Source organism: Indicator indicator, chromosome 10, assembly GCF_027791375.1.
Source record: "Indicator indicator isolate 239-I01 chromosome 10, UM_Iind_1.1, whole genome shotgun sequence".
NCBI lineage: Eukaryota > Metazoa > Chordata > Aves > Piciformes > Indicatoridae > Indicator > Indicator indicator.
In genome coordinates this window covers 12,601,350-12,613,137 of record NC_072019.1, presented here as the reverse complement: position 1 = coordinate 12,613,137, position 11,788 = coordinate 12,601,350, and the positions used below count along the sequence as shown (strand labels likewise).

At 42.7% G+C, this 11,788-nt stretch overlaps 2 protein-coding genes and 1 non-coding gene across 4 annotated transcripts in view; 1 reads left to right on the top strand and 2 right to left on the bottom strand.

The window, feature by feature from the left end:
- Positions 1 to 2,739: 2,739 nt before the first annotated feature.
- On the bottom strand, positions 2,740 to 8,878 carry RPL5 (ribosomal protein L5). The gene is made up of 8 exons (XM_054384310.1): positions 8,816 to 8,878; positions 7,897 to 7,966; positions 7,685 to 7,800; positions 6,160 to 6,294; positions 5,484 to 5,686; positions 4,432 to 4,609; positions 3,406 to 3,494; positions 2,740 to 2,897 (listed from the first exon to the last, which is right to left on the bottom strand). The coding sequence occupies exons 1-8, from the start codon at positions 8,816 to 8,818 to the stop codon at positions 2,798 to 2,800; spliced, it is 894 nt and encodes a 297-aa protein (XP_054240285.1). The 5' UTR covers positions 8,819 to 8,878; the 3' UTR covers positions 2,740 to 2,797.
- On the bottom strand, positions 4,777 to 4,873 carry LOC128969750 (small nucleolar RNA SNORD21). The gene has a single exon (XR_008489164.1). It is a non-coding gene; the product is annotated as a small nucleolar RNA SNORD21 (small nucleolar RNA).
- A 2,831-nt stretch (positions 8,879 to 11,709) lies between the features above and the next one.
- The window catches only part of EVI5 (ecotropic viral integration site 5), a 72,445-nt gene continuing 72,366 nt past the window's right edge, over positions 11,710 to 11,788 (top strand). For both annotated transcript variants that reach the window (XM_054384306.1, XM_054384305.1), the window contains exon 1: positions 11,710 to 11,733. The gene's annotated coding sequence lies outside the window, so the exon portion shown is untranslated. The remainder of the gene's footprint in view (positions 11,734 to 11,788) is intronic.

The following is an 11,788-nucleotide window of genomic DNA, read 5'->3' as shown; positions in this document are numbered from 1 at the left end:
TTTTTCCACCAGCACAGGATAATATCAATGCCTGCCACTAGAGGTGGCCTATATTTGATAAAATCAATCTGCAGCATTTTTTAAGGATGGTTCTTTACTCATTTCATGAATGGCTCTAACACTTGCCCTTCAGTCAGTACTCTTATGGTACAACTTCTCAAAGAGCATACTACTGAATGATCAGGCAGAGGCCAGAAGCACTCTGATGCTCCAGTGCTGTGTTAAAGAAACAAGAACCTTGCATGCTTGACTGTTCTGTGCACTTTGTCAGATCTTGAACAGGATGAAAGTATTCACTGCACCACTGCATCAGCTGATGGAACGTCTTACAATTCTGTGAAAATCATTGCTCATGTGAAATACTTGCAAAATATTTTTTTAAATAAGTAGTTTTATGAAGAACCACCACTATTGCAAACAATGTGTCTTGAGTCCAGGATGCTGTTGTGAATAAAGAACTGTGAGATTGAAGTTTACTAATACCTTGGCATGGCAGAATTTGCACATTAATATTTTTTTAAATTGTGGAAAATCAGAATTTTATTCTAGAACTGAAAGGTTGTAATATAAGACAAATTATTGTTTACAGTTTGTTACCTCGTGCTTACATCTTGAATATTTAAGTAGTTCAACTCTTTTTAATTAAGTCCTTACACAGTGAGCCATGTTTCTTAAAATACTGTATAGAGCCTAGTGGAAATAGCAACATCCATTTCAAAAACTGTAGATGATACTTCAGTTAAAACCTTTAACCCATTATACTTAAGACCTGTAACCCAAAATATGCTGAAGCAAGTACTGGAAAAAAAAAGTTTGTGGACTAAGCCATTGTATGAGAATGGAAGTAAATTTTTTAAAATATTGATAGCAGAAATGTCCTAATAGTTAAAAACCAAAGCTTGCTTAGTGTAGGACTGCTGTATGACAGTTGTGGCTAAAGTCTTGCCTCCTTACTTTCCCTACAAATTTAGCTACAGACTTGGTACTTCCTTCTGCAATAGTTATGAGGATACACGTTAAGATAGAGCTAGACCTGAACTGCAGGACAGAAGCCAGATTGCTCAGGATCTTGAAATATTGCTTAAATGGAAGCTGTGAAACAGTATCAGCTAGGAATGAAGTGGAATGTTAAGTGAACTGTAACATGTTCCTGTTCTTTTTCTAGTGACATCTATGCCATTGTTAAGTCTCAAATCACAAGTAAATAAACACCATCTGCTCTTGGCATTCCATATAGCATGACCACTGTACATTTAATCTGCATCCCTGTTGTGTCAGGTTTACAACTGTGTTCACAATTAGGCAGAATGGAATGTACATAAAACACCTTAATATTGTTATGCTGTTTAATTCATAAATGCTTTAGGTATGAAGTAGTTCAATCCTAAATGATTTTAGTAGCAGTCATGCATACACTTCTAAATCCTGGCCCCTTCGTTTTCAGCACAGGTAAGAAGCTTTATTTAAATATTTGAAATTGCTTTAGGGATCCTCTATTAAATACATACCTTGAAGGATTAGATTAAATGCTAGGACCAATCAATTTCTTCATGCCCAATGTAACAGTGTGCAGTTTGAGTAAACAATGTACTGTTTTGTATGCATCAGCTTTTTAGTTTACACATTACTATGCTAATTATTGTCTTTGATAATGTTCTCCAACTGCAAGCTAGATAAGTGTTTGTAGCCAGTAGTGAACTCAAGTGTAAAGTGGTCATGTTCTTGGTGGGGAAAAAAGTCTAACTGCTACTAGGTTTTGGGTGGGAAAAATTGAATCCAAACTTATGTTTGGTATTTTCAACAGCCTAAAAACATTTTAAATAGTGCAACTTGATGTACAGAACCTTAATTTAAGTTGCTGTTGCATCAAGTTGGAGCTTTCATTGAAAAACAAATACAGTTGTTTACAATAAATCAGAGGCCTCCTTTTCTCTTCCATTAGCTGTACTTACCCATCTATCAGCATCTTAAAGCAGCATTCCCCTGTGTAGCCTACTTGACTCATGCTTTAACTGTGTAAGTAACTTCATAAAGTCTAATCAGAAACAAGTAAGAAATCATAAACTGAGATGTAGAAGAAAAGGGATAGGGGACAAGTCAAGCCCTCTATAGCTAAGCATACAGATACAAATTAAATGTGAATTTTCATGTCGTCACTAGAAGTGGTATATTCGTCTCAAGATAGCATATGTCACAGTAGCAGCCAAAGCCTGGAGCCAAGTGCATGGAAGTGCTTACTTCAGTTACAGCAGGAATCTTCAATGCTTCCATTAGACATCTATTCCTGTATCAGCTATCACTGTAGATAAAGCAATGCCATTTGTGTTCCTGAAAGCCTAAGGCTGCCTTTTGGCAAAGGCTTTAGAACTTGCTGTGACTACTCCTAGTTTATTTTAAGCTACAGAGTCCCTCAAACGTTAAATATGCTAAAAGAAAAATGGTGAAGAACATATAAAGACTTTTAAAAATGTATAAATCTTTTTGTAGTTTGAAGCAGCAAGTTCTTACATCTGGTCTTTGATACTAGTCATGTCAAAAGTTCATCAAAGTGATTTGTTATGGGAATACTTCTAATGCAGCAGCCTTGGTTTAGAAGTCTGTCACCTCTCGTTGTGAAATTCAATTAATGCAGTACTTAGAGGATAAAAACCCAACCTTAGAGCTACAGACTACCTGATCATAAAAAAATGTTTTGCATCTTTTAAGACAGATTAATAAGTCAGTCTTACACAGTTGCTTACTCAATAAATTTATTGCCACTTTTTCCAAAGCTTCATAGAAAATTGTGGAAGTTGTCTTAACTATCAGCTGCACGCTCCTGGGCCCTGAGAAAGCTAGCCTTCTTCTGAGCAACACGATCTTTCTTCTGAGCAAGGGACATCTTGGGACAGTTCCATCTGCAATGTAAGCACAGTGTATTATACAGCTAAGGCAGAAATAAGCAGAAACATGGTCAAGAAAGCTGCAGTGCACCAGAAAGGTGATTAGAAGTGCTATGCTAGAGTATCTCCTTACTTCAGTAACACACTTTATTTCCTCATAATGATTTAAACTGCTAAAAAAAAAAAATCAAAGTAGCTTATTATTGACAAATTAGTCAGACTGCCTTCACCTGAAGAAAAACAGCTTTCCTACTGAAAACACTAAGACCTGTTCCAGCTGTTCAGGCCCCAAGTATGCTCCACTTTATTTTTCTTTAATATAGGTGAGAGTTCTTGTATTTTGGATTTCTACTTTGTCAGTTAACTCCTGACAAAGTTACACAGACATGTTTGTATCTTAATCTGATCTAAAACATGTGATGTTTGACACAACAACACTATAAATTATATCACTTGTTTTGACATAATTAAAATGTTTTCAACAGAGAAATCACATTCATGTTAAAGAGGATGAGAGTTTTACCTCTTTTTCTTGACTTCTCTCTTGGGTTTCTTTTCATGGACTGGATTATCCCGTATAGCAGCATGGGCTTTTTTATACATTTCTTCCATCTTAGAAACAGTAATTAAAAAAAAAAGTTCAATTCTTCCTATCAGTTCAATTATATAATCCCAGCCACCCTTTCCTGAACATTCACTAGAAACAGGTTTCATCAGATTACAGCTTGTAATTTTGTGTGGCTGTCTTTAAAACACTTTCTTCATACTGCCACTGTCACAGCATGTAATGAAATTCCTACTATGACTATGATACAATTTAAGTATCTAAACCCACAGAAAACAGATTAAGTAATTTTATCTTTAGGGAACCAAGGGCACAGAGTTACTACAGGCTAATTAAAACTCTCATAAACACAGGTTATCATCTTGCAGTTGAAATACTACTTCCTGTGAAGTCTACATTTAGTGCCAGAGCTTCCCCCTATGTTTAAAGTAAAAGGCAGTCTAGAAAGTTGTTCTCATTATTCCTCAAAAAGTCTGTGTTTAGACATGTAACCTATAGCTTCTACAACAGAGCTCACTTAGGCTGTTCTGCAGTCACCTGGAGTCTAGAAACACCTGTGGGGTCACACAAATCATAAACCAAATTTTACAGAGCACATCCTCACAGTTGCAACCACACCAGCTGCAGAAATTAGACTGTGGTGCATGATTAGGAGTGAGTGGGCAGCAAGGATAGAAATTGCAAGTTAATTTCCATAGCAGGCAAAACCAGAAAAAAGGTCCGTCTTAGAATGCAGTCCTGTAAGCTTGTACTTATAGGTTGAATGCTAAGCTTCACAGCAAGAAAAAAGGTCTCCCTTTCAGAAGATCTATGATACACTATAGAGCCCTTAAGGAAGGAAAAAGTATTTTCTTTGCATGGATAACATTCAACATCAATCACATCATTTAATACATCAAGCTTATTCACATTACTAAAGAAGTCCCTATGCAAGACTTGTCAGCACCTCAATTAATGCACAAGAACCTGCCACATAAATCTTACCCCATCAGGTGTTATGTTATTCTTTATGTACTGGGAGAACTGTTTTTTGTAAGCATCTTCATCCTCCTCCATCAGGTAACGCATATACTCTGCAACATTTTGACCCATGATATGCTTGCGGTGAACCTCTGCATTGAATTCTTTGCTTTCCGAGTCATAGCCAGGGAAACGTTTGGTACTGTGGGGCAGCAGTTATAGTCAGATTAAGACATAGTGCCAAATGCTTTACTTCAGCAGGTAGGTTTCCACACAGAAATGGCCACTACATCAGATTCTCATATGGATAACTGAGGGATAGAACTCTCTAATTCAAAATGAAGGTCAAGAAGTTTTAAGTTCATCTCAGCTGCCATCAGTCCCGTCTTGAAACAGTGCAGTACATCATATACACACCATGGACCAACCACAGCATGTTCAATCACTGGGAGTATCATCATGTAGCAGCCAAGTCAGAAACACCAGAAAATTACTCAAGAATGGACAGATCTAAGATTTTCCCCCACTGCTAGTAGAAAGAAAACAGTCAGTGGCAGTATCAGCATTACATAACACTGCTGAAAATCTTGATTCACTCATTTATAACCTACAACAGGAATTGTCAAAACTTAAGTGCACATGGACTGCTCAGACCTACTCTACTGACAACTGTAGCAAACATCAGCTTTGGACTTGGTATGTGCAATTTTTCAAAGTGAAATTAATACACACAATTTGCTAAATACTTAAGCCTACAGAATACTATAGGCTATTTACTTAAATGTAGTCAATCACTTTTATGCAAAAGCAACAAGATGGCTCTTTTCGTTTCTAACAGTTTAATAGCATCTCCTGATAATTTCAAGACTCCCAGCAGCACTATCAGAATTGCACCTGCGGATTCAAAAACCACCAATGAACCAACCAAAACACCCCACCCAAGAGCTTAGACTACATAATCATTATCAGGTCACAACAAAATTATTTCAACATAAACTGACAGTGTAAGTGGACTGTCACATACAGAAGAATCTCAGGTTAAGTCTAAAGGAAGTGTTGCAAACAGACTAGATTACCTATGAGGGATGGACAGACCACCATCTACTGCACCCTTCAGAGCACCGAAGACTTTGTTTCCAGTGGTAGTTCTGGCAAGACCTGCATCCAGGTAGCATGTGAAAGCGCCAGGCTTTCCATCCACGCTTTCCACATTGTATTCATCTCCAGTCACTTCAACTTGACCTTCATAGATCTTATCAAGGCCAAATTTATTCAGAAGCTGTGAGAAAAGAAAAAAAAAAGCACTTCAGAAATTCTTTCCCTTTATTGAGGAAATGAAAACTAAAAAAAAAAAAAAAAAAAAAAAAAAAAAAAAAAAAAAAAAAAAAGGTTAAAATACACCCCAAAAGACTGTATGGAAGTGGAAGGATGCTGTTTACATTGTTTTCAAACTCTTAAAGGTACATTTCTTACATTTTCATCCTGATTCCCTCCATCCACCAAATGTTAAGTGCCAAGACTTAAAAGCGGGCTGCTGGAGTTGAAACTGCACGCTGTCATACTTTTCACTGTGATTTGACAGTCACAGAAGGCCATCAAATGAATATGGTAAAGAGCACGTTACTGAGAGAAGCCTCAAGAGTTGGGTATCTATCCTAACAGGCCACTTAAGGACATGGGCTTTCCCTTTTGTAAGGAAACAAAAAAAAAAAAACAAAGCAGCACCTTCCAGACAAGCTGACATATACCTACCCTGCGAGCCAGCAGCAGACCTGTACAATACGCTGCTGCGTAATTGGTCAGGCCAACCTTCACACCGTATTTTGGCAGCTCGTGGGCATAAGCAGCACAGACAATCATGTCACCTTCAATTCTGGCATAGGCAATCTGACAACAAAACAAGTATTAGTGGTCTCACAATAACTCTGGACTTGATTATTGTCTGACATCTAATTAAGCTGACAGGAATTCTGTATAGACATGTACACCATACTGCCAACCTCTGCATGTGAGCTCAAGGCATAACCTTTATTTTTTTTAAGCCAAGATTTCAAGTATGTATTAGGCCAGAAAAAGTGTATGTCAGCAACTTTTATTTACCTCTCCACATACATCAAGAGGCCAGGAAACTGCCTACAGAAGCAACCTTTCGAATAATCATGGATGTGGTTCTCATGTAACATAGTATAGAACAAACCTCAGAAAAACGCAAAAAGCATCAGAATTTGTGATAACCCTGTTACTAACCCCATGGAATGATTTTTCTTAGTGGGTCTGAGACTTTCATCATCTCAGGGGTCTCCTGTGAGATGGCAGTATGAGATCAGATACATTTCTACTCTTCCTTTCACATACCAAATCTCCTTCTGACTCCCACACCTCCTTTCCACATTCTAAAGTTGTCTTCCTTGTGCAGGATTCCTACATACTGGAAAGGCGCTATCGGATCTAAGCCACCTACCACCACCGATTTTTCTTTTGAGTTTCAAAGATAAAATGTCAAGGTCATATAGTTCTGTTTGAATTAACTGTAAAGACAGCACTCTCCACTTTCTCAACAGATAATTATTCTACAAAGAAAGAAACGACAGTTAAACTTTCATAGTTTCCTCCTTCTTGAGCTTAACAACATATATTTATCATAGAAAAACATGCCTAAGTTTTAAACTTCTGTATTAGTTGAAACATTCAGGAACGGTGAGCCACAGTGAAGAACTGCACGTGATGCAACACACACCTGTGTACTTAGTAAGTATGAAAAAATGCCTACAATTCTTATTTAGCAGTCTCCTTCAATCTCACGTGAAAGCCATCATAAGGTGTAGCTGCATCACATGATCCGCATGACATCACAGAAAAAACCCTCTCAGAAAGAGAAGGCACATTTACAAACTGTGCAGTGCATACTGACAAGTCACATAGTCAACTTTGCTGCCTTTGGTCAAGCAAAAAGGCCCTTTTCAAAGCACTGTAAATACAGGGGAAAAAAATAGAGGTCTTCCCTCTCCCTAAAATCCTGCACTTACTGCAGCAACATTAACACAGTACAATCATATGAAGAACCTTGCTAAAGAATGCTGACACCAGTAAGACTTACTTTGTATCATGAATCAGGTTTATTATTGAAGTTGTGTCAACACCTGGTGTCCTCAAAGCAGCTACTTTGCAATATAAAAACTGCTCAGAGCAAGCCTAAAAAAACCTGGCTGCTTCCAACACTTCCTTTCCCTTCATTTCCCTGGGAAAGCTGGTAAGTAGCAAGTACTACAGACCTTACCTGGCAAATGATGTCTCTGTTGGTAACACGCACAATCATCCTGTACTTAGGAGTATTATACTTGTTTTTGTCTTGAATTACCAAACGTTTGCGAGCATAGTAATCAGTTTTTCCCTCTGAAAAACAACAGTTATGGTGTGGAAAATGTGTGAAATAAATGGGAATATTTATCAATGACATTTAATTAATTGTTACAGAGAATTTAACAATACCTCTCCTTCTCCTGAATTTCACTTGGTATCTCTTGAAGTATGCCTTATTCTTGACAACTTTCACAAACCCCTTGAATAAGAAACATAACTGTTACTGACATAGACCATGGAAGCTGAGACCACTCTAACTCTATGTGCCATGAATAAAACTGTAGTTAAATCAGAAATAGCAGTTTACTTACATGTCTTGATTAAAAAAACATCCAACACATCAAACCCCACAATTCCTGTCTAACACACTGTTCCCCGTAACTTCATATAATTCAAAGAAAGCCAGGAACTCTGTTAACATAACCTCCGTCTGCATGGGCCAAAGCCCTAACCGTGGTCACTTCCTGTCGCTCTCCCAACGCCAGTTATTTCTCTGCTAAGTTCAGCCCCGAAGCCAGCTCCTGCTGTAGCCTCCCGACCCTCGCCCAAGACAACGCGCTTTCCTGACATCGCGACGGGACAGACAGTCCCCGGAATCTGCCGAAGTTGAGCCCCGCAGCCGGTCTGCCCCTTCGTCCTCCCCGATCCTCGAGCCAGACGCCAGCTATGGCAGAGGACGGGGACCTCTATCGAACCGGACCTCGCCGCCTGGTCCCACGCCGCCCCGACCGCCCACCTCCCGCTCCTTGTCACGCGTCTGCGGCCCGGGCTGGACTCTGCTTGCTGGCGCACTGGGTCGGTAGATTAAGGCCCAGGGCAGTAGCACGGGCCAGCTGGCAGCTTGTGGGATCCAGCTAGATCCCCGCTGAGCCGCCCTACCGCACAGCCCTAGCATTAATGGCAGCCATTGCCACGCTGGAGCCGCCGCAGCCGGCCCCGGGCCTCAGCCAATCGGGCTCCATCCGGGCAGTCAGAGCCGCGCAGCGGGCGCAAAACGACGGACAGAGCTTCCCGCAGCCGCGCGGGTCACGTAGGGCCCGATACTGACCATCGTGCCAGGTACTGTCCGGTCTAGGCCTAGGCCGGGGCCCGCTCCGCACAACGACTGCGCTCCGCAGCAGGGGGGAAAAGGCCTCGCCCACTGCGCAGCCGCAGCTCCTAGCCGGGCCGGCGAGGCGGAGCGCTGCCGTCCGGCCTGTGCTGGGCACTGACTCTGCTGCTCCCTGTCGGCCTGGCAGAGCACGCACCGGACCGCGACCGTGGCACGGGCTGGGCCGCTAAGGCGGCCGAGTCAGTCACTCCGGGATGGGTTTCAGCAGCCGGTTGTCACAGTCTGAAACAGATGAGAGAAGCAATTCCAGAGAAAAAATATAACATTGCTTTTCTCTAATGGCTATACATAACGTGTTATCGCTTCCGAGCCTTCTTTCGATAGCTGCCTAAATAGTTATTAGCAAAGAGATACATCACATTGAAGGGATTCTTAGCCCAGGAAAATTTGATCTTAAAAATCACAAATTATGAAAACGTTATAGAATTTTAATTCCCTTCATTTTCTAGAGAAAATTCTCACGGTTGATCGAATTGTAATTAATTAAAATATAAAACCAACCATATCCCAATTGAATGCTCTTCCTAAAATAAATTATAGATGCTAGGGGTAATTAATATCTGATGAATTAAAAGACAGAATACACACACACACACACATGTATATATACACACACATATATATATATATGTACCTACAACTGGACAAACAGGTCAAGTGGCATCAGATTTCTAGCCATTGTTGGAGGTAAGTGTACAAAGACAGCACTTGTTTCTGATATGTTTGTTTGATTAATCTTACATTGACCAAGTACCGGCATGGATCCTACCAGATAGGTACCCGTTAGCTTCAGAAATTATTTGAGTTTTACAAAGTTCAGAATTCTAGATGCTTTTCTCGTTTTTGCATAAAATAACTCTTTGGGAGCACATTGTCTTAGCTACTGTCTAGCATGCTCCTCGAATGTCTTCGCTGGCAACTGCTGGGCAATTACTTTGATAAGAAATGCCTCACGGTCAATGGTATCATCAGCAAGTCTCCATTAGTCTTGTTAAACAAGAAAGAAGCAAAATCAGTTTCTTGTTCTTCTCTGCAAGAAGATTCTTTGTTCCTAAAATAGCTCACTGTCACAAAAATCAGCCTGTTATCTGTCACATTCCACAGAATCGCAGAATGTTAGGGGCTGGAAGAGACCTCCAGAGATCATGGAGTCCAATTCCCCTGACAAAGCGGGATCACCAAGGGCAGGCTGCATAGGAATGCATCCAGACAGGTTTTGAAAGGAGACTCCACAACCTCTCTGGGCAGCTTGTTCCAGTGCTCCATGACCCACACAGTAAAGAAGTGTCTCCTTATTTTGAGGTGGAACCTCCTGTGTTCTAACTTGCACCCATTGTTCCTTGTCCTATCACTGGGCACCACCAAAAAGAGACTGTCACCTTCATCTTGATACCCACCCCTCAGATATTTATAAACATTGATAAGATCCCCTCTGAGCCTTCTCAAGATTAAACAGCCCCAGGTCTCCCAGTCTTCCTCATAGGAGAGATGTTCAAGTCCTGTAATCATCCTCATATTTCTCTGTTGAACTCTCCAGCAGATTCCTGTCTCTCTTGAACTGGGGAGTCCAAAACTGGACACAGTATTCCAGGTGTGGTCTCACCAGGGCAGAGCAGACAGGGAGGAGAACCTCCCCAGACCTGCTGGACACACTTTTCTTAATGCACCCCAGGATACCATTGGCCCTCTTGGCCGCAAGGGCACGTTGCTGTCCCATGGAGAACTTGCTGTCCGCTAGGACTCCAAGGTCTTTCTCCATGGAGCTGCTTTCCAGCAGGATGACCCCCAGCCTGTACTGGTGTTTGGTGTTATTCCTCTTCTCTGCACCTGTCCTTATTGAACCTTACAAGATTCACCTTTGTCCAGCTCTGCAGCCTGTTCAGAACTTTTTGGATGGCAGCACAGCCTTCCAGCATGTCAGCCCACTCCTACAGTTTTGTATCATCAGTGAGCTTGCTGAGGGTGCACTCAATTCCCTCATACAGGTAATTGATGAAGAATAAAACTGGACCCCGTATTGATCCCTGGGGAACTCCACTGGCAATGGCAAATGGGCTCATTATCTGATGGAAAGCTGCTCTGCACAGAGTCTCTGAACTGTCGGTGTCACCTAATCGGCATCTGGCCAGCAAGTGTCTTAACAGATGCTTGCAAGAAAGGGCCCATCTAGCCTGAGGCTGTTTGGTGCTCCCAGAGAACGATTTCCAACATAGTGGAAAACCCTAGGCAGACACCCTGTCTAACCAAAACAGCCAGCTCTTAACAGGGCGCATGCTGCCCACCCTTGCTCGTGTCGAGGCGACGCGGCAGCTTCTTTGCCCTGCCATTGCTGTGAAGTGCAAAGGCGGAAAGGGTTCGCTGAAACGCTGCAGCTCAGGTCCAGGTGGGGAATTGATTCTGCCTGTGGGTTTTTGCCGTGATAACGTAACGGGGGAACCTGCAGGCCGGGAGCGCGTAAGCCGCCTGCGCGGGTTTAAGGGCCGCTTACCAGAACCAAGCCCGGAACCCACCATGGGCCGGGAGAGTCCTGGCAGCGCCTGAGAGTAGCGCTCGCCCTTTCCTCCTGGCAGGCCTTCTCCGCGGCTGTCCGTAACACCGCCTTCCTCTAACCCTGCCGTTGCGCCCTTTTCAGGCTGGCGGGTCTTCGCGCGGCGAGCCGTGGGGCTACCCCTAGCGGCGGCGTCTGCGCGCCGAGTGCGCCTGCGCGCGGCGCGGGCAGGGACGTGGCCCGGCTGCCGGGGCCGGCGGAGCGCGGCGAGCCACCGGGGGCTGGGGGTGGCTCCGCGGAGGACGGTGGCGGGCCAGCGGGGAGACGCCGATGCTCGCACCTCTCTGCCGCGGGCAAGGCTTCCAAGGTGAGGCGCGGTCGCGCCCGCGCTCCTGCTTGCTGGGGGATTGGCTGTGGTGTGC

What these genes read in the sequence shown, in the direction of transcription:
- RPL5 (XM_054384310.1), bottom strand. An exon ending in GAAATTCAGGAGAAGGAGAG is followed by an intron (nt 7,801 to 7,896) that starts GTATTGTTAAAT and finishes GTTGTTTTTCAG; the next exon opens with AGGGAAAAACTGATTACTAT. An exon ending in AGAGAAGTCAAGAAAAAGAG is followed by an intron (nt 2,898 to 3,405) that starts GTAAAACTCTCA and finishes CTTACATTGCAG; the next exon opens with ATGGAACTGTCCCAAGATGT.